The following is a 27,060-nucleotide window of genomic DNA, read 5'->3' as shown; positions in this document are numbered from 1 at the left end:
TTTTGTAGGAAAAGCCCATCCTTCTGTTGGGAAAAAAAATGCGACACCATATATCTTTCTCTTTTTCTTCAAAAAACTCCTACACACAACCAATCGCCACTTTGGCCGAATTCTTTGGAATAGCCGTACACCTAGCCGTAAAGCCGTAACACCAATGAACCGGTATCAGATCTCCATACACGATGACTTTATGAGACAAAATTAAAATAAAGCCTTTAAAAAGGAAAGAAAATCTTGGGGTTTTAGAAATTCACGAAAGATGGTGCTTATTGTCGCTTTTTTTTAGTTTCCCCTCGTTATTAGCTCCTATTCTCTTTGGCTAATAAAATGACAGAATAACTTTATATAATTAGTTTTAATTATCTTTCAGTATAATAGCACAATCTTGCAAATTCACAATAAGAAATCTTATTTCTACATTAAGTTATCAACTTTATGAATAGCAATATAATCTAATTTTTTCTGGTAAAAGAGTAACTCTGATATTTTTTACTTCGTAGTTGTCATTGTCGATTGAATACCACCGCTCCTAAAAAAGAGAAACAATGTCAACAAAAGAGAACAAGAACTGCTTTGGCATTGAAAAGGAACGTCCAGAGATCATTAAAACTGAAAGCATTAGCCACGCCAAGAGATCATTAAAACTGAAAGGATTAGCCACGTCCAGAGATCATTAAAACTGAAAGGATTAGCCATGCCCAGAGATCATCAAAGCTGAAAGGATTAGCCGCGCCCAGAGGTCATTAAAACTGAAAGGATTGGCCACGCCCAGAGATAATTAAAACTGAAAGGATTAGCCACGCCAGTGGTCATTAAGACTGAGCGGATTACCCGCGCCCAGAGATCATTAAAACTGAAAGGATTAGACACTTTTTAAAAAAAGACCAATCTTGCTCACTTTATTGATATTTTATTTCGAAGTTATATTGATAATATTGTGGTGTATATTCTAATTTAATTCATTGTACTTAATCAAACTTATGAATTGCTAATAGAATTAGTAATCTAATTCTATTAGATTAATCTAATAGAACAGCAGGATAGAACTGACAGAAGAATTTTCTTCCCAGTAACAATCTCTGGTATCGCAGATAATCTATTGATGGTATCATTACAGGGCTACTTATGTAAAAAAGGAACAAATATAAGGGTTCTTTTAATACATATCTTTAAGATCACATACCCCTCACGTTGCTGTGTTATATTGTGATATACCAGAGAAAAACCCTAATTTGCCCTAGTTTTGCTTGGTTTGTTGCTTTTGCATGGTAAACATTATCATCCAGAACATATTTTTTGTTTTCTCTTTTTCCGTTGATATGGCTTTCAGAAGCCGAAAAATCCGGACTTTCATCATTATGAATGAATAAAAGACGTTTTGTTATTTTCTACTGTCTTATTTGAAATATTACTTCCGTTTCCCTATATTTTCATTTTGTTTTATCACATAGATCATGAAAGTTACGATTGCAGACAAGAGGAAATTTAAAAAATACATAATAAAAATGATACATTGAGAACAGAAGAGAAAATTTTCATAACCATTTGCGTAATGACCAAACCAACGAAGCAATAAATCATCTCTGAGATGTTGTTGTTGTTGATGTACATTTGACCGGAAATCCCATCCGGCATACATTGGCAGGCTTGATATTTGACCACATTCCCTTGACTATACATTTGACCGAAAATCCTATCAGACATATACTGACAGACTTGACATTCGACTACAATTCCTTGATCATACATTTGACCGAAAATCCTATCAGGCATATACTGACAGGCTTAACATTGGACCAACAATCCCTTGGCCATTCATTTGACCGAAAATCCCATCCGGCATACACTGACAGGCTTGATATTTGACCACAATCCCTTGACTATACATTTGACCGAAAATCTTATCAGGCATATACTGACAGGCTTAACATTTGACCATAATCCCCTAACCATAAATCCTATCAGGTATATACTGACAGGCTTAACATTGGACCAACAATCCCTTGGCCATTCATTTGACCGAAAATCCCATCCGGCATACACTGACAGGCTTGATATTTGACCACAATCCCTTGACTATACATTTGACCGAAAATCCTATCAGGCATATACTGACAGGCTTGACATTGGACCTACAATCCCTTGGCCATTCATTTGACCGAAAATCCCACCAGGCATACACTGACAGGCTTGACATTTGACCATGATCCCTTGACTATACATTTGACCGAAAATCCTATCAGACATATACTGACAGGCTTAACATTTGACCATAATCCCCTAACCATAAATCCTATCAGGACCGAAAATCCCACCAGGCATACACTGACAGGCTTGACATTTGACCATGATCCCTGATTAGACATCGCAAGAGAATGATTCTTATTCGTGTCCAGTATTTGAAAACTGCTTCAAAACCCATTTAGGCGTAAGACATGCTTTCTTTTGGTATTTTAAGAGCGTACCCAGTTAACAATAAGCAGAAATTTTCAAATAGAACGCAGGATTTTTTAGCATATAATTTGAATAACACGGACAATCAAAGAAGAAAATGTGTTAGGTCAGCGATCAATCAGCTGAGGTTCTATTAGCAGGAAAGTATTTTAACCACCCAGCATTAAGAATTTTCAGTTTTATTGAGTCAAACTCTCAAACTTAAATAGTGTAAATAAAGCTCAAGATGAGCGTTATTCTTGAAGAATTTCCTAGTTAAAAAGCTGACATAAAATAAGTCCACATTGAACGATGATTTTTTGACACTAGTGACAGTCCAATTCCTACCAGTTGGCCATTCTCTTTGGTCTCAACCGAAAAAAAGCTATTAACGACTATTTTGCGCACATTCCTGGACAACGGTGAACGTGGCTTCTAAATTAAAATTTTGGAAGAAATTCCAGAACAAAAGAGTGTTCTTTATTAAAAGACAACCAGTATCTTCTTTATTAAAGGGTCTATCTTGGCGATTCCTCAGTCACCTCGTTGTGTACTCCTAGAGTACATATACCATGGATCGGGAAACACTTATTTAATACATCAATTTTTCTCCGTATTTAACTTGTTTTTCGCGACCTGGCATTGAGATGATACGGTATCGGCTTTTGGCCAACTAAAGGTTCCTAATTTCTAAAGTTGCTAATTTCTGAGTCATCGGAGATTTATGTACTACTTCCAAGCGTTGGCCCTCATATAAGCAAACTAGTATTCAATTTCGCAAGTTATACAACAAATAGACTGGGAAGAAATTTATTAAATTCAACACTGCTTCGTTTATTAAAAAATCCTATACCATAGATGTTCTTTTTTCTATTTTGCTTTCCTTAGTCACAGGTACATTTAAATACAGAACAGAGATTTCAGGTTAGGATTTTTTACTTATCTATTAGGTTGTAGCCCAAATCCCAATTTCGGTATATTTCTTTAATCTTCTATGGATCTGGGGGAGTACGTATATTTGAAATATCTAATTTTAGAAACAAAAACTTTTAAAGTATGCCAAGGGAGCATATTGCCTATCCCGACCCATAAAAAAAAAAATTGAAACAAACTTCGATACACTCTAAAACTATACAGCGTGATATATCCAAAATTTAGTAAAATTAAAATTGGTATACCCGAAAATCGACTTAAAATCGGTAAAACAGAAAGTTTACCTACCACGTCTTCTTTCTCTTCTTTTGGATGCAATTCAAAAGATTGTGCGAATATGTCTTTATTGTCCAAAACGAACCTTTGCTCACTCCAGACTCTCTGGAATCCCTCAGATATGAAATCAAGAATAGATATTGTGGATGGTCCTGCAATAAAAGAATAAGCGGTCTTATTACATCTTTGATAAGATTGCTTTTATCTTGTATGTATGCTTTGCTCTTTACGCCGAAGTTTAACAAGGGCCTTCATGAAAGCATTTTACAGTTAAACAACTCCAACTAGTTAGTAATTGCAAGTGTTCTAAGCCATTTCATTTTGAAAAATTGAAATAAAAACTTAAACTTTTTATCACGTTGTTGTATGTTAGATTGTTCATTGGTAAAGTAATCAGAAAAAGGGAAAAATTAAGTATAAAGAGGGGAGAGCAGAGGGGGCACTTACCCCGGGCGTAGAAATTGTAGGGGCGCGAAATTTTAAATAAATAATCTAACGGTTATAATCATTTTTTAATTTTATTTTATCAAAATAAAGTAGAGGGCGAGTTGGCAGTAGGTATAAGCAAACTGAATCTGAAATTTTGCTTAATACATAACAGTTATTTATTATACAGAATAAGTATAAGCAAATTGAATATGAAATTTTGCTTAATACAGAAGAGTTATTTATTATATATATTATTATAGTTATTTATTATATTTATATATTATAGTATTTTATTATACAGAATAAGTATAAACAAACTGAATCTGAAATTTTGCTTAATACAGGAGAGTTATTATATATATATATATATGTATATATATATGTATATATATATATATATATATATATATATATATATATATATATATATATATATATATATCTATATATATAAAAATAAGTTGTCTGTCTGTGGATGGATGGATGGATGTGTCAGGTGACGTCACCTGAAAAAACTGGATTAGGTGACGTCAAAACTGAAAAAACTAAAAAAAGGCAAAAACTACAAAAAAAAAACTAAAAACTAATAAAAAAAATAAAAAAGCTAAAAAACTAAAAAAACTATAAAGGTAAAAACCAATAAAAAACTAAAAAAAAACTGAAAAAACTAAAAAAAGGCAAAAACTACAAAAAAAAACTAAAAACTAATAAAAAAAGTAAAAAAGCTAAAAAACTAAAAAAACTAAAAAAACTAAAAAAAGGTAAAAAACTAAAAAAAATAAAAAATAAAAAAAAACTAAAAAAAAGGAAAAAACTGAAAAATAAGCTAAAATAAAGGTAAAAACCAATAAAAAACTAAAAAAAAAAGGAAAAAACTAATAAATGACGACACTCAAAGAGAAAGCGACCAGGACAAAAGGAATGTTCGATTAGCAATCAACAAAGCACCGGGACACAGGGAGTATAAATGACGACCAGGACATAAGTAAAAAAAAAAAAAAACTATCTATATATATAAAGACTAAAAAAAATAAAAAATAAAAAAAAACTAAAAAAAAGGAAAAAACTGAAAAATAAGCTAAAATAAAGGTAAAAACCAATAAAAAACTAAAAAAAAAAAGGAAAAAACTAATAAATGACGACACTCAAAGAGAAAGCGACCAGGACAAAAGGAATGTTCGATTAGCAATCAACAAAGCACCGGGACACAGGGAGTATAAATGACGACCAGGACATAAGTAAAAAAAAAAAAAAACTATCTATATATATAAAAATAAGTTGTTTGTGGATCTGTGGATCGTGGATCAGGTGACGTCACCTGAAAAAACTGGATCAGGTGACGTCAAAACTGAAAAAACTAAAAAAAGGCAAAAACTACAAAAAAAACTAAAAACTAATAAAAAAAATAAAAAAGCTAAAAAACTAAAAAAACTAAAAAAAGGCAAAAACTACAAAAAAAACTAAAAACTAATAAAAAAGCTAAAAAACTAAAAAAACTAAAAAAAAGGCAAAAACTACAAAAAAACTAAAAACTAATAAAAAAAATAAAAAAGCTAAAAAACTAAAAAAACTAAAAAAAGGTAAAAAACTAAAAAATAAATAACGACCGGGACACAGGGACACAACTACAACGGGGACACCGGGGGAAACAGGGGGATATAAATGACGACCGGGACAAAAAAACTAAAAAGAAATAAAAACTAAAAACTAATAAAAAAAACTAAAAAATCTAAAAATCTAAATAAGCTAAAAAAGAAAAAAAAAGGAAAAAAATAAAGGAGAAAAACAAAACTAAAAAACGAATGTATATACAGACCGGGACACCGGGATACAAATGATGACCGGGACCCGGGACACAGGGAATATAAATGACGACCGGGACACAGGGACACAACTACAACGGGGACACCGGGGGAAACAGGGGGATAACCTGACAATCTATTTATATGCAAAGACAATGGGACAGCAAAGAATGTTGTATATTCGCAAGTTTTACGTAGTTAAAACCATATATATATATATCTATATTCACAGGTGGGACATAGGGACACAACTACAATGGCGCGTAACTATTATGGCGCGTAACGACTTACGCGCGCGGGGGGGCTTGGGGGGGGCGCGAAGCGCCCCCACCAACTAGGTGTTGGGGTGGCGCGAAGCGCCACCCCAACAGCTAGTATATATATATATATATACATATATATACATAGTTATTTATTATATTTATCAATTATAGTATTTATTATATTATATTTATAGTTATTTATTACACAAAATAAGTATAAGCAAATTGAATCTGAAATTTTGCTTAATGCAGAAGAGTTATTTATTATATATATTATTATAGTTATTTATTTATATATTATAGTATTTATTATATTATATTAATAGTTATTTATTATACAGAGTAAGTATAAGCCAATTGAATCTGAAATTTCGCTTAATATAGAAGATTTATTCAATATTGCACAAATGTTGATGATATTAAAGCGAATTGCCTCATGCTTGATGAAAAATACTGCGATGATTTACATCCCATTCAGTTTTTCCACGAACTCCAAGATATGAAAAAAATTATTCAACCCCGGTGCATTTCCTTAAGGAAACCTGTAGATGTGTTAGAGTTAATTGTGCAGTACGGAGATGAAGGGGTCTTCGAAAACAGTTAACAGTTGCATATCAAATATAATCAGCGATTGGAGTATCGGTGGCCAGTAATGAGCGGTCGTTTAGTAAATTAACTATGGGCCACTAAATAATTTATCGTTAATGAAGGGCGAGATTATCTCAGTAATTATCTCACTGGGATCATTAATAATTCTGCAGATAGTACAGTAAGAAAAGCCAGAGTAAAATGAATAGAAAATATTGTTAATAATTTTTTTTAATTTCACCTGAAAATTTTGGGAGACAGTCAGGGGGGGGGGTGGCTAATAAAAATTTTGCACCAGGAGCAAGAAAGACGAGAACAGCAACTGGAATTGCAACATCCCTATAAACACGATATTTTCTGATCATTTTAAGTTCTAATGCTGCTCTTTACTTTCATTTTAAAATCTATATATATAAAAATAAGTTGTCTGTCTGTGGATGGATGGATGGATGTGTCAGGTGACGTCACCTGAAAAAACTGGATTAGGTGACGTCAAAACTGAAAAAACTAAAAAAAGGCAAAAACTACAAAAAAAACTAAAAACTAATAAAAAAAATAAAAAAGCTAAAAAACTAAAAAAACTATAAAGGTAAAAACCAATAAAAAACTAAAAAAAAAACTGAAAAAACTAAAAAAAGGCAAAAACTACAAAAAAAAACTAAAAACTAATAAAAAAAGTAAAAAAGCTAAAAAACTAAAAAAACTAAAAAAACTAAAAAAAGGTAAAAAACTAAAAAAAATAAAAAATAAAAAAAAACTAAAAAAAAGGAAAAAACTGAAAAATAAGCTAAAATAAAGGTAAAAACCAATAAAAAACTAAAAAAAAAAAGGAAAAAACTAATAAATGACGACACTCAAAGAGAAAGCGACCAGGACAAAAGGAATGTTCGATTAGCAATCAACAAAGCACCGGGACACAGGGAGTATAAATGACGACCAGGACATAAGTAAAAAAAAAAAAACTATCTATATATATAAAAATAAGTTGTCTGTGGATCTGTGGATCGTGGATCAGGTGACGTCACCTGAAAAAAACTGGATCAGGTGACGTCAAAACTAAAAAAACTAAAAAAAGGCAAAAACTACAAAAAAAACTAAAAACTAATAAAAAAAATAAAAAAGCTAAAAAACTAAAAAAAACTAAAAAAAGGCAAAAACTACAAAAAAACTAAAAACTAATAAAAAAAATAAAAAAGCTAAAAAAACTAAAAAAACTAAAAAAACTAAAAAAAAGGTAAAAAACTAAAAAAACAAAAAACTAAAAACTAATAAAAAAACTAAAAAATCTAAAAATCTAAATAAACTAAAAAAGAAAAAAAAAGGAAAAAAATAAAGGAGAAAAACAAAACTAAAAAACGAATGTATATACAGACCGGTACACCGGGATACAAATGACGACCGGGACACAGGGAATATAAATAACGACCGGGACACAGGGACACAACTACAACGGGGACACCGGGGGAAACCGGGGGATATAAATGACGACCGGGACAAAAAAACTAAAAAGAAATAAAAACTAAAAACTAATAAAAAAAACTAAAAAATCTAAAAATCTAAATAAGCTAAAAAAGAAAAAAAAAGGAAAAAAATAAAGGAGAAAAAAAATAAAAAAAACTAAAAAATCTAAAAATCTAAATAAGCTAAAAAAGAAAAAAAAAGGAAAAAAATAAAGGAGAAAAACAAAACTAAAAAACGAATGTATATACAGACCGGGACACCGGGATACAAATGATGACCGGGACCCGGGACACAGGGAATATAAATGACGACCGGGACACAGGGACACAACTACAACGGGGACACCGGGGGAAAACAGGGGGATGTAAATGACGACCGGGACACCGGGACAGGGAATGGTCGATTAGCAATCACCATCAACAAAGCTCAAGGGCAATCATTAGAATCATGAGGTATAGATCTGAATACAGATTGTTTTCCCATGGACCATTATATGTTGCATGTTCAAGAGTCGGTAAACCTGACAATCTATTTATATGCAAAGACAATGGGACAGCAAAGAATGTTGTATATTCGCAAGTTTTACGTAGTTAAAACCATATATATATATATCTATATTCACAGGTGGGACATAGGGACACAACTACAATGGCGCGTAACTATTATGGCGCGTAACGACTTACGCGCGCGGGGGGGCTTGGGGGGGGCGCGAAGCGCCCCCACCAACTAGGTGTTGGGGTGGCGCGAAGCGCCACCCCAACAGCTAGTTATTATATATTTTTAATTTCTCTTCGTTTTTAATATTAAATTTAAGGTAATCTCAAATATAAGGGAGGGGCTAAAATTCCTTAACACCCACAATCCCTACACACGAATTTGACGTTTATTTTATCACACTTCGAGAATAGGGGCTATTTTAGGCTTTTTATTTTAATAAGGGCTATTTACTTTTCTAAACATGAAGTAGTGTGTCACCCCCATTGAGTCCCACTTTTAACCCTGAAGCTCAACTTTTTATAACGACACTTCAATGCTAAAAACTATTATCTACGATTAAAAACTATATGCCTACGATTAAAAACTATATCTCCGCGATACGAGGGAGAGTTTTACCCCCCCCCCCACCTCAGCATACATATTGCACGTTTAGTACAAATATAATTGCCCCAAATGAACAGAAGTCAGGAGTAAATCTCCCCTCTCCAAAATCATTCTAAGAAACCCCTCATGACAAGTATGCTATACTGTAGCTATGCCATACTGTATAGCCTTTATTAGGACGGTTCTACACTTTAATATCTGGTAGCTTCGTATGCACTGCACATTTGTTAAGAGATACCAAATGGTTGCAGGGCTTCTAAAGTTGAGGGGCTATGGAGTAAACTTCCCAGTATTTCTTAGTCAATAGACTCTCAGAAATCTTGTGTGACAGTTTTGACTTGTTTTGCAGCACAATATTGAAGAAATCGGTACTTCTATTATGTAAAATTTTTCTTCCGTAGTAGATCAGCATAGGATTGATAAAAAAACAGGTCAGCATTGAATTGATAATTAACAGTTAATACACTTATTTGCAACAAACAAGAAACAACCTAAGGAATGGGTTGTTCAACCAGTCCTGGTTGAAGGATGCTAGGGCGGTTTTAAAAAAGATTTAAAAATATTTTTGCTTTAATTTTCATATTTTAATGTAAGTATATATATATATATATATATATATATATATATATATATATATATATATATATATATATATATATATATATATATATATATATATAATTGAAATATTTACTGAATTGAATTCCACCGTCTTGAAAAAAAATTCCCAATTGTATCTAAGTTGTGTGTGTTTGATATGGAAAGGTAGTGTGGTCTTCGTCGCTATTTAAATCTGCTTGTAGTAAAGAAAGGGAAAAAAAACATTTAATTTGCCCAAAAAAGGCAAATTAAAATAATATGTTGCTGATATTTTTTATAGCTTTTCAGTTCTGAGGACATGTTTTGACTTTTCAATTTTTCAGCTTGAACTTAAATCTGCTTCTAGCAAAGAAGAAAAAAAAATCGTAACATTTAATTTACCCAAAAAGGCAAATTACAATCATATGTTGCTGAAATTTTTTATAGCTTTTCAGTTCTGAGGACATGTTTTGACTTTTACATTTTTCAGCTCGAACTTAAATTTGCTTGTAACAAAGAAGGGAAAAAAACTCACAACATTTAATTTGCCAGAAAAAGGCAAATTACAATCATCTGTTGCTGACATTTTTTTATAGCTTTTCAGTTCTGAGGACATGTTTTGACTTTTACATTTTTCAGCTCGAACTTAAATTTGCTTGTAACAAAGAAGGGAAAAAAATCACAACATTTAATTTGCCTAAAAAGGCAACTTAAAATCATACGTTGCTGACACTTTTTATAGCTTTTCAGTTCTGAAGAAATGTTTTGACTTTTCAATTTTTCAGCTCGAACTTAAATCTGCTTGTAGCAAAGAAGGAAAAAAAAATCGTAACATTTAATTTACCCAAAAAGGCAAATTACAATCATATGTTGCTGACATTTTTTATAGCTTTTCAGTTCTGAGGACATGTTTTGACTTTCACATTTTTCAGCTCGAACTTAAATTTGCTTGTAACAAAGAAGGGAAAAAAATTCACAACATTTAATTTGCCAGAAAAAGGCAAATTACAATCATATGTTGCTGACATTTTTTATAGCTTTTCAGTTCTGAGGACATGTTTTGACTTTTACATTTTTCAGCTCGAACTTAAATTTGCTTGTAACAAAGAAGGGAAAAAAATTCACAACATTTAATTTGCCAGAAAAAGGCAAATTACAATCATATGTTGCTGACATTTTTTATAGCTTTTCAGTTCTGAGGACATGTTTTGACTTTTACATTTTTCAGCTCGAACTTAAATTTGCTTGTAACAAAGAAGGGAAAAAAAATTCACAACATTTAATTTGCCAGAAAAAGGCAAATTAAAATCATATGTTGTTGACATTTTTTATAGCTTTTCAGTTCTGAGGACATGTTTTGACTTTCAATTTTTTAGCTCGAAATTAAATCTCCCTGTAGGAACAAAAAAAAAACAAATTCACAACATTTAATTTGCCAGAAAAAGGCAAATTACAATCATATGTTGCTGACATTTTTTATAGCTTTTCAGTTCTGAGGACATGTTTTGACTTTCACATTTTTCAGCTCGAACTTAAATTTGCTTGTAACAAAGAAGGGAAAAAAAATTCACAACATTTAATTTGCCAGAAAAAGGCAAATTAAAATCATATGTTGCTGACATTTTTTATAGCTTTTCAGTTCTGAGGACATGTTTTGACTTTCAATTTTTTAGCTCGAAATTAAATCTCCCTGTAGGAACAAAGAAAAACAAATTCACAACATTTAATTTGCCAGAAAAAGGCAAATTACAATCATATGTTGCTGACATTTTTTATAGCTTTTCAGTTCTGAGGACATGTTTTGACTTTCACATTTTTCAGCTCGAACTTAAATTTGCTTGTAACAAAGACGGGAAAAAAAATCACAACATTTAATTTGCCTAAAAAGGCAACTTAAAATCATACGTTGCTGACACTTTTTATAGCTATTCATGTCTGAAGAAATGTTTTGACTTTTCAATTTTTCAGCTCGAACTTAAATCTGCTTGTAGCAAAGAAGGAAAAAAAAATCGTAACATTTAATTTACCCAAAAAGGCAAATTACAATCATATGTTGCTGACATTTTTATAGCTTTTCAGTTCTGAAGAAATGTTTTGACTTTTCAATTTTTCAGCTCGAACTTAAATCTGCTTGTAGCAAAGAAGGAAAAAAAATCGTAACATTTAATTTACCCAAAAAGGCAAATTACAATCATATGTTGCTGACATTTTTTATAGCTTTTCAGTTCTGAGGACATGTTTTGACTTTTATATTTTTCAGCTCGAACTTAAATTTGCTTGTAACAAAGAAGGGAAAAAAAATCGCAACATTTAATTTGCCTAAAAAGGCAACTTAAAATCATACGTTGCTGACAATTTTTATAGCTTTTCAGTTCTGAAGAAATGTTTTGACTTTTCAATTTTTCAGCTCGAACTTAAATCTGCTTGTAGCGAAGAAGGAAAAAAAATCGTAACATTTAATTTACCCAAAAAGGCAAATTACAATCATATGTTGCTGACATTTTTTATAGCTTTTCAGTTCTGAGGACATGTTTTGACTTTTACATTTTTCAGCTCGAACTTAAATTTGCTTGTAACAAAGAAGGGGGAAAAAATCACAACATTTAATTTGCTTAAAAAGGCAACTCAAAATCATACGTTGCTGACACTTTTTATAGCTTTTCAGTTCTGAAGAAATGTTTTGACTTTTCAATTTTTCAGCTCGAACTTAAATCTGCTTGTAGCAAAGAAGGAAAAAAAATCGTAACATTTAATTTACCCAAAAAGGCAAATTACAATCATATGTTGCTGACATTTTTTATAGCTTTTCAGTTCTGAGGACATGTTTTGACTTTTACATTTTTCAGTTCGAACTTAATTATGCTTGTAGCAAAGAAAGAAGAAAAATCACAACATTTAATTTGCCCAAGAAGGCAAATTAAAATCATATGTTGCTGACATTTTTATAGCTTTTCAGTTCTGAAGACACGTTTTGACTTTTCAATTTTTTAACTTGAACTTAAATCTCCTTGTAGCAAAGAAGGAAAAAAACTCAAAACATTTAATTTACCAAAAAGGAAAATTAAAATCATCTGTTGCAGACATTTTTATAGCTTAAATCTCCTTGTAGCAAAGAAGGAAAAAAACTCAAAACATTTAATTTACCAAAAAGGCAAATTAAAATCATATGTTGCAGACATTTTTTATAGCTTTTCAGTTCTGAAGACATATTTTGACTTTTCAATTTTTCAGCTCGATTTTAAATCTACTTGTAACAAAGAAGGGACAAAAATCAAAACATTTGATTTGCCCGAAAAGTCAAATTAAAACCATATGTTGCTGACAATTTTTTATAGCTTTTCAGTTCTGAAGGAATGTTTTGACTTTTCAATTTTTCAGCTCGAACTTAAATCTGCTTCAAGAAAATAATGAAAAAAATCACAACGTTTAATTTGCCCAAAAAGGCAAATTAAAACCATATGTTGCTGACATTTTCTATAGATTTTCAGTTCTGAAGACATATTTTGGCCTTTCAATTTTTCGGCTCGAGCTTAAATCTACTTGTAACGAAGAAGGAACAAAATCACAACATTTAATTTGCCCAAGAAGGCAAATTAAAATCATATATTGCTGACACTTTTTTTTTGCTTCCCAGTTGTGAAGACATGATTGACTTTTCAATTTTTCAGCTCGAACTTAAATCCGCTTTTAGCAAAGAAGGAAAACAGCTAAGAGCTCATATGGCACTTGTGACAAGGTCGGAAGAGCCAAGAGCTCATATGCTATGAGCTCTGGCAAAATCCTAAGAATCAATAGATCGCTCTATAAGGAAAATCAGAAGCTTAATGCCGGTCGGGATTTAAAATAAGAGCTCTGAGTCACGAGGTCCTTCTAAATATCGAAACTCATTAAGATCCTATCACCCACTGGTAAGTTAAAAATACCTCAATTTTTCTAATTTTTCCTCTCCCTTAAGCCCCCCAGACAGTTGAATCGGGGAAAACGACTTTATCAAGTCAATTTGTACAGCTCCCTGACACGCCTACCAACTTTCATCGTCCTAGCACGTCCAGAAGTACCAAACTCACCAAAGCACGGAACCCAGCCCCCTAACTCCCCCAAAGAGAGCGGATCCAGTCCGGTTACGTCAATCATGTATCTACGACATTTATAAGCGTTTCCGGTTTCCCCCTCCAACTCCCTCCAATGTCAACAGATCTTGTCAGGATTTGAAATAAGAGCTCTGAGACATGAGTTCCTTCTAAATAACAAATTTCATTAAGATCCGGTCACCCGTTCTTAAGATAAAATACCTCAATTTTTCTAATTTCTCCAAATTAACAACCCCCCGCTCACCTAAAGAGAGCGGATCCGTTCCAATTATGTCAATAACATATCTATGACTTGAGCTTATTCTTCCCATCAAGTTTCATCCCGATCTCTCCACTCTAAAAGTTTTCCAAGATTTCCGGTTCCAAGATTTCCAGTTTCCCCCTCCAGCTCCTCCCAATGTCACCAGATCTAGTAGGGATTTAAAATGAGAGTTCTAAAGCACAAGATCCTTCTAAAGATCAAATTTCATTAGGATCTTATCACCCGTTTGTATGTTACAAAAACCTCATTTTTTCTAATTTTTCCGAATTACTCCCTCCCCCCTCCCAATTCCACCACCAAAGATAGCGGATCCGGTTATTTCCGTCACATATCTTGGACTGGCGCTTGTTCTTCCCACCAAGTTTCATCCTGATCTCTCCGCTTTAAGCGTTTTCCAAGATTTCCGCCCCCCCCCTCAATGACACTGGATCCAGTCGGGATTTAAAATAAGACATCGGAGTTACGAGGTTATTCTAAATGTAAAATGTCATTAAGATCCGATCACTTCTTCGTAAGTTAAAAATGCCAATTTTTTTCAATTTTTTTAGAATGAACGCTTCTCCCCCCAACTCCCCCAAAGAGAGCGGATCCGTTCTGGTTATGTCAATCACGTATCTAGGACTCGTGCTTATTTTTCCAACCGAGTTTCATCCCGGTCCCTTCACTCTAAGTGTTTTCCAAGATTTTAGGTCCCCCAACTCCCCCCAATGTCACTGGATCCATTCGGGATTTCAAATAAGAGCTCAGAGACCCGATATCCTTCCAAACATCAAATTTCATTAAGATCCGATCACTCCTTCGTAAGTTACAAATAAATCATTTTTTTCTAATTTTTCAGAATTAACCGCCCCCCGACTCTCCCAAAGAGAGCGGATCCGTTCTGTTTATGTCAATCACGTATCCAGTACTTCTGCTTATTTTTCCCACCAAGTTTCATCCCGATCCCTCCACTCTCAGCGTTTTCCAAGATTTTAGGTTCCCCTCCCAACTCCCCGAAAAGACACAAGGTCCGGTCGAGATTTAAAAAAAGAGATCTGAGTTACGAGGTCCTTCTAAACATGAAATTTCATTAAGATCCGATCTCTCCTTCGTAAGTTAAAAATACCTCATTTTTTCTAATTTTTTAGAATTAACCTTCCCTCAACTCAACTCCCCCAAAGAGAGCGGAGCCGTTCCGATTATGTCAATCACGTATCTAAGACTTGTGCTTTTTTCCCACCAAGTTTCATCCCGATTCCTCCACTCTAAGCGTTTTCCAAGATTTTAGGTTCCCCGCACCTCCCCCCAATGTCACCGGGTCCGGTCGACATTTAGAATAATAGCTCTGAGACACGATATCCTTTTAAATATCAAATTCATTAAGATCCAATCACTCTTTCGTAAGTTAAAAATACCTCATTTTTTCTAATTTTTCAGAATTCACCCCCCCCCCAATCCTCCAAAGAGAGCGGATCCGTTCCGGTTATGTCAATCACGTATCTAGGACTAGTGATTATTTTTCGCACCAAGTTTCATCCCAATCCCTCCATTCTAAGCATTTTCCAAGATTTTAGGTCCCCCCCCAACTCCCCGCAATGTCACCGGATCCAGTCGGGATTTAAAAGAAGAGCTCTGAAACACAATATCCTTCCAAACATCAAATTTCACTAAGATCCGATAACGCATTCGTAAGTTAAAAATACCTCATTTTTTCTAAATTTTCCGATTTAACCGTCCCCCCAGTCCTCCCCAGATGGTCAAATCGGGGAAACGACAATTTCTAATTTAATCTTGCCTGGTTCCTGATACGCCTGACAAATTTCATCGTCCTAGCTTACCTGGAAGTGCCTAAAATAGCAAAACCGGGACAGACAGACCGACTGAACGAAAGAATTTGCGATCGCCATATGTCGCTAGGTAGATACCAGGTACCATAAAAAATCACAACATGGAATTTCCCCAAAAAGGCAAATTAAAATCATTTGTTGCTGACATTACAGAAAAAATAGAAAAAAAATTTAGATCTTGCGTAAGCAGACATGTGTCCGACAGTTATGTTGCCTTAGACATGTGTCCGACAGTTATGTTGCCTTAGACATGTGTCCGACAGTTATGTTGCCTTAGACATGTGTCCGACAGTTATGTTGCCTTAGACATGTGTCCGACAGTTATGTTGCCTTAGACATGTGTCCGACAGTTATGTTGCCTTAGACATGTGTCCGACAGTTATGTTGCCTTAGACATGTGTCCGACAGTTATGTTGCCTTAGACATGTGTCCGACAGTTATGTTGCCTTAGACATGTGTCCGACAGTTATGTTGCCTTAGACATGTGTCCGACAGTTATGTTGCCTTAGACATGTGTCCGACAGTTATGTTGCCTTAGACATGTGTCCGACAGTTATGTTGCCTTAGACATGTGTCCGACAGTTATGTTTCAACAAATTTTCGACACTTGCAACAGACACGTTCGAAGTTTCAAAAGCAACATGGCAGAGGTTAGAAGGACAGAATTTGGAAATGCAGCTAGGAATTTTAGCGAAAACCCTTTAATTTGGTATTAAAGGGAGGGAGTTTATACAAAAATTCCCCACACCCTAGCCCTTTTAAAAAGGATTGCGACCACGGAAACCCACAAGAGAATCCCGACTGAGCTTTGAGGTGAAACGTTGGAGATCTCGCAAAAACGTTGTTCGACAGTTATATTCTATAAAAATAGTTAAATTAAACCTTAATAAATTTCACAACCTTCTTGGGTGGTCATTATGGTTGTATTTTTAAGAGGAGTGTGGGGTTTAAATATAATTAATTGTAATACAAGCCAGGGCCGTATCAAGGATTTTTAGGGTGTGGCTACAAAATTAATTTAAAAAAAGAAACATTTTACGAGTCGGACAAACATTTCAGGGGGAGGGGGTCACCCCCCTGGATATAGCCTTGATACTTGAGCTACTTGAAGTATTTGCCAAGTTCTACAGCCATATTCTCAAATTTATTATGATTTGTATTCTTTATTAACAAGCTCCAATTACTTCAGATAAGGCTCTACAGGAATTTACAATATTCTGTAATTGTCACTATGGTTTGTTGAGAAGAAGTGGAAGCAGATCTAACGACAGATTATAGTTTTGGTTAAACAATAATAAAAGACAGGGTGAAAAGCACAAAAGTAAAAGGAAAAAAGCAGGTAAGAGTAAAGAAAACAAAAAAAAAGATAAAACTTGAATAATTAAGATTCTTTTTTTCTTCAGGGAAATAGGTTTGTTTAAAGAAAAGAGAAAAATGGAGAAGAGAAAAAGAAATGTAAAGTGAAGTTTCCAAAGAAGCCTCGATATGAACAAATATTTTGTTGGTTTTTATTTCGGATGAGAGTTGAACAATCTGTTTCCCTTCCCCTAAAATTGTTTTAAAAATAAATCAAAGTTTTCTGTCTCTGTTCTGGTAAAAATATACTACTGGTATTCTGTTCTAGACAAGTACTCTTTTCTTCAAGAAATTTTCAAGAAAGAATTTCCAGAAATTCGCTTTCAATCAGAAATGAAAGCCAATTTTTTTTTTCTTAGCATGGTTTGTTTCCGGTAAAAAAAAAAAATTAAAAATGGACCGTCTAGTTAGAACCAATCTTAAAACTGACCTGTGTACAGACGTAGAGCCGGAATTGTGTAATCTTCTTTAACTAAATTTGTCCTCACCAAGGGTGAAGTGGCACTGAACTCAACAGTTTTGAGTGGTAAATGATGCCACTCACCACACTGTGGGTTTAGAATTTTGCTGTAATCTACGTCTTCTTCACCAGTTTCTAAAAAGAGTTTTGTCAAAAACGCAAATAGAATACATATAAGAATAACTGCAAACATAGAATACATATAATAGAATCCATATAAGAATAACTATAAGAATACATATAATAATAAAAACTATAAGAATACATATAAGAATAGAATATATATAAGAATAACTGCAAACAAGGGAAGGAGGTGGTAGTCTGACAGTCAGACAATTTTTTTTTCCACTTTGAATACAAATTTGGAGACAAAGACAATGCCAATCTTCCAATTTTTTCTAGTATTGTCACGGATAGCACCCTTCACTTTCAATAAATATAGTTTGCAAGAGCAACCGATGAATACTCTGGAATATTCGAATTGGATTAAAAAAAAGAGCTAAAAGAAAAAATCAGCAGCTTTAACAAGTGCTGTATAGAGCAGTTCTGAAATATTAACAAATTTTGATACCTTTCATTCCATAAAAATATATCCAAAAAGACACATAAACTTCATTTAGGCACAGACAGGGGAGGGGGACATTTGACAGTGTTAAACCATTGTTTTCGTCAAACCAGGTTGAACTTCGAGATATCAACATTATCCATTTTGTTATTAATCTAGTACTACTCTTGTGCAGATATAATTTATCAGAGAAAACAAAATACATATCCTTGGGGATATTTCAAGTAGTTTTAATAAAAAAAGGAACTAGAAGAAAAAAACGCAGCTTTAGAAAGTTCTGCAAAGAACAGTTTCGACCTATTAATGCACTGCTTACGAGAATCTTGCTTTTAGCAAAGAAGGTTGAACAAGGTCGAACCACCATGACCAGAAATTTTTCACAACCATGACACCTTTGATTCTTAAAAAGTGATCCAAAAATACACATAGAATGTATCTAGGCACAACTACAGACAGGGAGGGTGTTTGACAGGGCAAGAAAAATTTGTTTTTTATCATGCCAGGTTAAAATCTCATGATACAGACATTACCATTCCAATTATTTAGTCAACTACTACCAGGGATAACACCCTTCCGTATGTGCAGATAAGTCAGAAGGTCATAAAAATTCACCAGGGCAAATAATATATACCTATAATAATATATAATATATATATATATATATATATATATATATATATATATATATATATATATATATATATATATATATATATATATATATATACGTCAGGCTCTAACGTATTTGAAGTAGGTTCAATTAATAAAAAAGAGCTAAAAAGACGAAAAAGTAACAGCTTTAACAAGTGATGCATTAGAGCAGTTCTGATAAATTAGTACATTTTGACACCTTCTTTTTTGTCGTTGTTCATTTTATCGCATAATTTTTTTTTATAGTTTTTTTTTTTCAACTAATTAATTTTGATTATTTCTTATTAATTTTCATTGTTTAATGTTTAATAGCTTTTCATTTTTTTCGAATTTGCGATATAAGTACAGGCCAACAACTGTGGTGAAATCGAAGCAATATTTCAGACATCTCTTGAGGAAATTCGTTCTGGTCCATCCTTGGAAAAAAAACTGGAGTCTGAATAAAAGATGCGGGGAAAAAAATTAAAAATAAAGAGGCTAAAAAGGCAGTTAAAATTCATTTAGGTACTACGGTAGACAGGGAAGGAGGAATTTGACAGTTTCAAGCCATTTTTTGTCAAACCTGGTTAAATTTCGAGATACCGACAATACCTATTTTTTATTTAGTCTAGTTTTTATTTAGTTTATTTTTTTAATTTAGTGGCATCACTGCCGATGCCAAGGAAAAGACAACCTATACCAATTTTTCTACTGATATTTTCTTTGATTTTACCAAAATCCTAAGGATTTTAAGAAAGCTTTTCTCAATTTTCGAAAAATAATACTGGAAACATTTTTCAAATTTAGAACTTTGCTAAAGAGAATCGTTATTGTAAACAAATTTCTCGGGAAACTTCCAATTCGCAGTTTTCTGTTCGTATGCAAAGTGAAATCTGACAAACCTAGATGTTTCGATTGTAGAACTAAACAGATAACGTAAATTTCCAGACAAATCATAAAAATCAAAATATCAAAATTCGTCAAAAATCTTCAACAGCATTTCTTTTTTACACAGGTATTCAAAATTGTCTTTACATTTTCGAAATATTTCTAGGAAAAATAAAAATTTTGCTTTCCTTTAAAAACTGAATTTCCAATCGGTTTCCAAACAGACTTTATACAATTAGTACTACCCATCAAAAATCAAAGAGCAATGTCAATTGACCAATTTTAAGGCATATCCCAATCAGAACAGAATCATATTTGATGGGCAATTATTGATATTGAAATAAGAAGCATTTATTCATAAACGACAAGAAGTGAAAATGAAATAATAATTTTCAATTTTGAGTACATTTCAAGGGTAATCTTATAACAATTTGGGAACCACTTATAGCTGCTCACATTTGTTTTATCTTTTATTCTGAGACAGGGTCGAATCTCCAGCATTTATATCGGAGGGGGGGCAAGAGAGGTTCATATCCAGTTAGTCAAAGGGTATAGGATATATATTAATATTTCTCTTCACATTATTGGGGGGGGGAACTGTCCCCTCCCACTTGAGCCCCTTCCCAAATGACACCCCTGTTCAGAGGCAGTCTTATCCAATCACGAAGTTGCCGGGAATCCAGCGTCTTGGAGCCGAATGAACAAAAGCACTGGGTCCAATGACACCGTTCCTGCCACACACGTGGACTACGAATCCACCCAGTGGATTCCACCATGGTGGATTCCATCCAGTGGATTCCATCCATGGTGGACTACGAATCCACCCAGGAATATACACCTTGAGCAAAGTAGATAACAACATGACCAGAAGACAACCAAGGCTGCTCTAGAGAAGGGTTGTTTATCTTGAAAATTGGGGGAGGGGCAAATTTATCATTTTTCAATGAAAACACTAAAAAATGGTAGTTTTCAATAAAAATCTACCCCAAATAAGGTATTTTCCAAATATAGTCAGAAACATCTAGGGGGCACTCCCCGATGGACGCCACTGCTCTAGGGATGTTTTACTGTCGCTGTTCTAAGTATCAATAAAAGGTGGAGATCAAATGTACTTTTTTTCTTAGTTAATTACCATAAAAAGACAGAGTCTTTGATGAAGCATTTCGGAACTTCCTTGATGAAAATATAGTTAGCCTACTCTAGATATGTTTTCTTTTTTTGTCTGTTATGTGTTTTACCTTTATTCATGTTTTTCCCCTTTATATTGTGTTTTTTTTAGAATGTTCTTTTTAACTATTTAAAAAGAGAGATGGAGGCGGAGACAAAACTTATTAGAAACCATGAAGGAATATAAATGTTGGAAATATAGCCAGTCTAGGAACATTTTTTCATTCTGTCTTTGATTTTGATTTAGCGCTGTCCAATAAAACAGAAAATCTAATTAACTTTTTACGCTTTTTATGATACATCTTAAAACTTAATTTAGAACTGTAAATTCCAAATTGTTTATAGACTACTTCGCACTGAGATTTTAGTTATAATTCGAAAAAAGAGCAGATAGAATTAAAATGATAAGGCTCCCGTAACTAGAATAAGGAGACAAATTGCATTATTGAAATTAGCCAATTGGCCAATTATCATTAATAGAATAAGCCAAATTGGCCAATTTGGCTAATAGAATAAGGAGACAAACTGCATTATTGGAATTAGCGGCTTGTGCTAATTTCACATTTTTCAGAAAACAAACATGGGCAGGTGGTTTCAGACCTTTCTCTTTGTGCAGCACAATGTGAAGTATTATAAGAAATGGGATTGGCAGAAAAAGAGGTGCAGAAAAATAAAAAAGAATAACTAAAACAAAGACATCTCAACTTAGGAAACCGAAACAAGCTAAAAAATGCGAAAAACTAAACTTAATTACCACAATAAAAGACAACCTGGCAGCCCATAGTGCCTTTTGGTTATCTCGCTATTAATCATGCATAAATTACAGCTCAAAAACCTTAAGTAAGTTCTGTTAGGAGCACGAGTGCCAACAAAAAAATTTTGACCATTGCAAACCCTTGGCCCACAACTCTCCCCCCCCCCCCACCTTTTAGGTGGACTCAGGTACATCGCAAGTTGAAGGTGAATTTGAGAGTTTAATAAAAGGTGAAGATTTAATAAACTGTTCATGACTTTCTTTAATAATAGGATGCTTCTCGTAAAAATTTATTTGGCCGTGTAATAGACACTCTAGGAACAATTTTTTACTTTTCTTAGTTCTGTGGATTTTTTCCTGTTTTAGTACTATTTTTAGAAACAATTTTTTTCTTTTAAATAAAGGCAACAGTCAAATAAACCTGATTAATCATGCAAGACAAAAATGAATAAAAACAATTTTTCTTTTCTTTTCCAGTTTATTCTTAGAATTTTATGGTTTTGTTAGTACAACGCAGTTAAAATTTAAAAATCAAATCAACCTGATGAATCATGTAGAACTTACTCGGTGGAGCTATAGGCCCTCTAGGAACAAATGCTTGCCACCACCTTCGAGGTCCTTCCACCTTCTTTTCTTCTATAACCAGCTTTTTCACCCTACATCTTGAACACCCAGAGCAAGGGAGAGTGTACTTGACAAGAGCGTCACAATCCCACGTCAGATTTTTGAATGATGACCAAAAGTAAGTAGCATATCTTTTTAAAGGGCCTAAATACCAGTATTTTTCTGTCCTCGAATCTGCGTCTTTGAATGCTCCCCACTGAAGCGATCCAATGGCATATACTGGCTTATTGGGAGTAATATCCCCATGCTCATTGGGCTCCTAGAGAGAGACAAGTATTTAAAATTATTTTCAGTTAGACTGTTAGAATTTTATGCGAGTTACATTTCTAATTCAACTCAATAGCCTAAACTCATATTATTCCCCTCACCCTCTTTTATTCTTTTTTTTAATAAAAAATCCTAACAGTTCTCACGCTTTTTTTAGAAACTCCTCAAAAGTCCAAGAATACTGAAGATTCATAAAATTGGGTCCTGTAGAAAATGGTCACTATGAAGGGGGGATGTTAGGTAAAGAGAAGATTTATCAAGTGGATAGCTTCACTTACCGGGGTAGTATTAGGTGGATGCAGTGAAGATGTTAAAAGTAGAAGAGCCAAGCCCCAGGGTGTTTCTTGACAATGAAAAAAAAAATGGAAGAATAGGAAGATAAGTCTGCGAACCAAGATTAAGATATGGAAAGCTATAGTAACGATAGTGGTCAACTATGGTTCTGAAACCAAAAGAAGATTTGCTACATGTTTCCCAAAGGAACTGTCTAGGGCTATAATTAGAGAACGGTTGAGACGGCTGTTTGTGTATAAAAGATGACAGATTGCCGAAGGTTGTCTTTTTCGGCCATCCATCTAGCGCCAAAAAAATGTATGAAGGACGAGGTCGAGGCCAAAGGCCTCGACCGATTCCGTTGATTTTTGAATGAAAATCGAATAGTTTTTGGCATCAAGTCATGGCTAATTGTAGAAAAAGCCAAGACAGATAGTCCAATTGAGTGAGAGGCAATTCTGGCATTAACCCCCCTTATTCGGATTGTATAAAAATGATGTTAGTTCATTTATTAATAGATAGATATGTCTATATATTATTCGCCCATACCTCCATATAGTTTTCCAAGTGTCTAGTTAAATGGCACGGGTAAATGGCGGGAGTAAGTGTGCCTCTTTTATTGGACCCATACTTGTTTGTTATCTTTTAGCAATTCGCACCTGCCTAGAGTCTCAGGTGGAGGAGCGTATGAAGCTGTGTTGGACTCAGGCGGCTTGGTGCTGCGGTGAGTTGTTAATAGTAGTATACGAACGTGCAGCCTGCCATTTTCAAAAAGTTGAAAATCCAGCTGATTTTAAAATAAGTTTTTTTTCTTCAATCACGTTTATTACGAAAGTTTAAGTGAAGGTCGCAAGTTTTGATTTACTATTCGCTCACACATTTTAAAATCCACGTTTGGTATTTGATATTCAATAGTTTTGGAAAGACTTTACTCTAAAGTTTCAACCAAAGCAGGTAAGTAAGAGATCAGGAGAAACCTTTAGATGGGATAGAAGGGGGCGCAATCACCACGGCAACGAAGATTATATTCAAAAATAGTGCTGAACGGACAGTCTATTGGTATTAATCCTTTGTTATTATAATATTTCCATCCTCAAACGAATTTTTCTGAAGGATCAAATAGCCCAACAATCATTTTTGAGCCCCCTCCCCCACCCTCCTCCACATATAAAATCTGGATCCAACCCTATTCTCGTCATCAATCACTCAGAACCTGGTTCCGCATATATTCTTAAAAACTTTTCTGTTATTTAATTCAGTTTCAAATGCCCAAGTTTTCTTTATCAAAGACTCGCTTATAAAATTTCACTCAGTACAATATGTAACTTCTATGAATCGCAAAGGATGCTGAACAAAAACCTCAGCTACTCCAGTGATACTTTAGATGTTTAACTCAGGATTCATACATTGGCTTAGAATTTATGCAAAAACAGAAACAAAATTATATAAAACAAAACGAAAAACACATGTCTATATTCTGTTCAAAAGTCGGAAATACGAATATTTAAATAAAATTTAAGAAATCAGAAAGCCCATAGTAAAAAGATTGCCCATATTACATGTTCATTTCTTCCACACCAACAAACCAAGGTAAGCTCAAAATACTCATTATTCGAACTTGATGAAAAAGATTTCATGTCAAAGTCTAAAGACTCGTTTTAAAAGATACCGTTTTGTGAAATGTCCGTAGTCCTATGCATTTCGATCTAGTCGTTCAGTGACTATCCCACTAAGTCGGACCCAATCATTGAAACGAAAAATAAGTAATTAGTTTAATTTTAGTAATTAGTTTAATTCATCAACGAATCCTCTACCTTGTGTCTAATAGTTCTACTTTTATGACATCTATTTTACCTCTAGTACATCAACTTTCATGACATCTACCATTCTTGTTGTTCCTCGAACAACGGTTAGGGCGGCTTCTGCCATCATCTTCACCTGATTGTGCCTAAAAGGATAGAACAGCGCTGTTGCCACATCGTTATGTTTACCAAGGGGAAGAACAGCAATTGGTAACTTTTTAGCCACTTCATCCCCGTCTATACGACGAAGTAGGCCGGTTATAACCTGAAAACTGATATTTTAGAAATGTTCATGCATTTTTTTTTCTCTTACATTTTTAATCTTACCTATTCGGAAAAAAACATATTAAAGAGGAATATGTTTTCTGCCTACTGCATAAAAAAGAAAAAAATTCGGATTTTCAAATAAGAATTATCGAAACAAAAAAGGCTAAGCACTGCAATGAGAAAGCATTTTTTCCCTTTTTGGCTCAATTAGCAGGTTATAACGAGTTATCCGGAAGGAAATTGCGTGGGTAAATTTATGAACTAAGGTAAAACAATATTCATTTCATTAAGTATATCACGTTCTATATCAAGTACATCAAGTTCTAGAGGCTTCAGCACAAAATTATAGGACCAAGTTAGTGAAGAAATAACGCCAGTTCCTTTTAGAAAAAACCGGTTTGACAATTAATTAGTACCGTTTGTTACTAGTGCCTTTAATAAAATGCCCTAGGACAAAGATTGTAAAAGACAGCTCTATTCAGTTTATGATTTTTATCACTACGAAAGCTATTCTAAAATAAAGGATCCTAATCCTAATAGAACTAAATTCACTTCTTTAATAAATCATATAGAAAAATGAACAGCGAACAACAAACTAATCTTAAAAACTAACCAAAAATGAAACGCATCAGACACAAAATGATCGTTATATTAGAGCCCTAGTCTGATTCTAATGAGATTTTTACGAAGGAATATCTTTTTTTCTAAAGAACAGTCAAGCTTTCAAGAGTTACTAGGATGGGAGGGGGGGGTGACCGTGAGTGTTGTTAGTAACAGTAGTATTAAGACTGTCTTTTCGGTCAACCGTCTAGGGCAAAACCAATAGCAGGTCGTCCACGGTTGGGGTGATAGGATGTCGTAAAGAAAGATTTAAGGGATATGGCAACTTCCTGGGAGGGTGTAAATAGGGAGACTTCGAATAGATTATGATAATTTTTTAACAGTTTTCTTTGTGTTTCAGGCAAAAAAGAATTTACTGAGCAAATAATACAGGTTCTTGAAAAAAAAATATTGCGTTATTGAATTCAGTATTAATATTTGGAAACAGGAGAACTGAACAAGGCATTTAAACTTAGCTTTGATGTCCGAAAAATCTGAAAAAAAAAACAATTTCCGGAAATTATCGCACAAAAAGCAGCACGTAATAAGGAAACTCAGATTTTAAAAATTGATTTTAAAAAGGTGCATTAAAATCATAATGCCAGAATTACGGTAAACAGCACTATGTATTAATCACTTTTGAAATCTTACGTATCAAAAATAAGGGAAAAGAAAAAGGAAAGAAAACTCAATTTACTAATTTTAGTATTTGTACCGCAAAAAATTATCTATTCGGTTGATTATTTTTAAATCCCTTAAAGCTTCAGAATTTCTTTGGAATATTCCAAAATATGTCTAAGACATACTGGATCTATATTAGTTGGAACCTATAAATAGTGAAAAATCCTTCCAACACACGGTTGAAGTTAATTTTTGGTGATTGCTTATATCGGTAATAAAAACATACTAAAAACTGTTTATTTTTCTAATAAGACAGTGAAAAAAAAAACAGTTTTCAATAAAAAATAATAATAAATGCCCTAACATTTAGGCTTCACATCCAGATGCCTTTATCAACAGAAAAAAGCGAAAAAACTAGCCTAACAAAACACACAAAGAAAGACACTGTAAAACCCTATAAAAAATGCAAGTTTTCCTTTTATTTTTGTTGCTTTTATGACATTTTTTTCCTTTATATTTTAAGTTGAAGCAATTCTTTCTGGGGGGGGGGGGGGTCAGTTGATAAAGGATGTAAAGCCGAAAAATCCATAGTTTTATTATCATTTTTGAATGAATTTTCTTCACTCTTCTGCAAAAACTTTGTGGTCACTTACCACTAGAATATTTCGCTAGATTACCACTAAATTACGCTAAATTACCACTAAATTACCTTATATAATTACCTTATAATACCTTATGATAA

At 33.5% G+C, this 27,060-nt stretch overlaps 1 protein-coding gene across 1 annotated transcript in view; it reads right to left on the bottom strand.

Moving 5' to 3' along the window:
• Positions 1-340: 340 nt before the first annotated feature.
• Positions 341-27,060, bottom strand: part of LOC136038516 (acylglycerol kinase, mitochondrial-like) — a 41,644-nt gene continuing 14,924 nt past the window's right edge. Inside the window, exons 4-8 of the mRNA XM_065721618.1 lie at positions 24,883-25,095; positions 22,429-22,747; positions 17,831-17,995; positions 3,655-3,794; positions 341-529 (exon numbers count right to left, since the gene is read on the bottom strand). Coding sequence (XP_065577690.1) covers positions 434-529; positions 3,655-3,794; positions 17,831-17,995; positions 22,429-22,747; positions 24,883-25,095 — 933 coding nt within the window. The 3' untranslated portion in view covers positions 341-433. The remainder of the gene's footprint in view (positions 530-3,654; positions 3,795-17,830; positions 17,996-22,428; positions 22,748-24,882; positions 25,096-27,060) is intronic.

The sequence above is a fragment of the Artemia franciscana genome, chromosome 18, assembly GCF_032884065.1.
Source record: "Artemia franciscana chromosome 18, ASM3288406v1, whole genome shotgun sequence".
Lineage (NCBI taxonomy): Eukaryota > Metazoa > Arthropoda > Branchiopoda > Anostraca > Artemiidae > Artemia > Artemia franciscana.
This window is presented reverse-complemented; position numbering and strand designations above follow the sequence as displayed.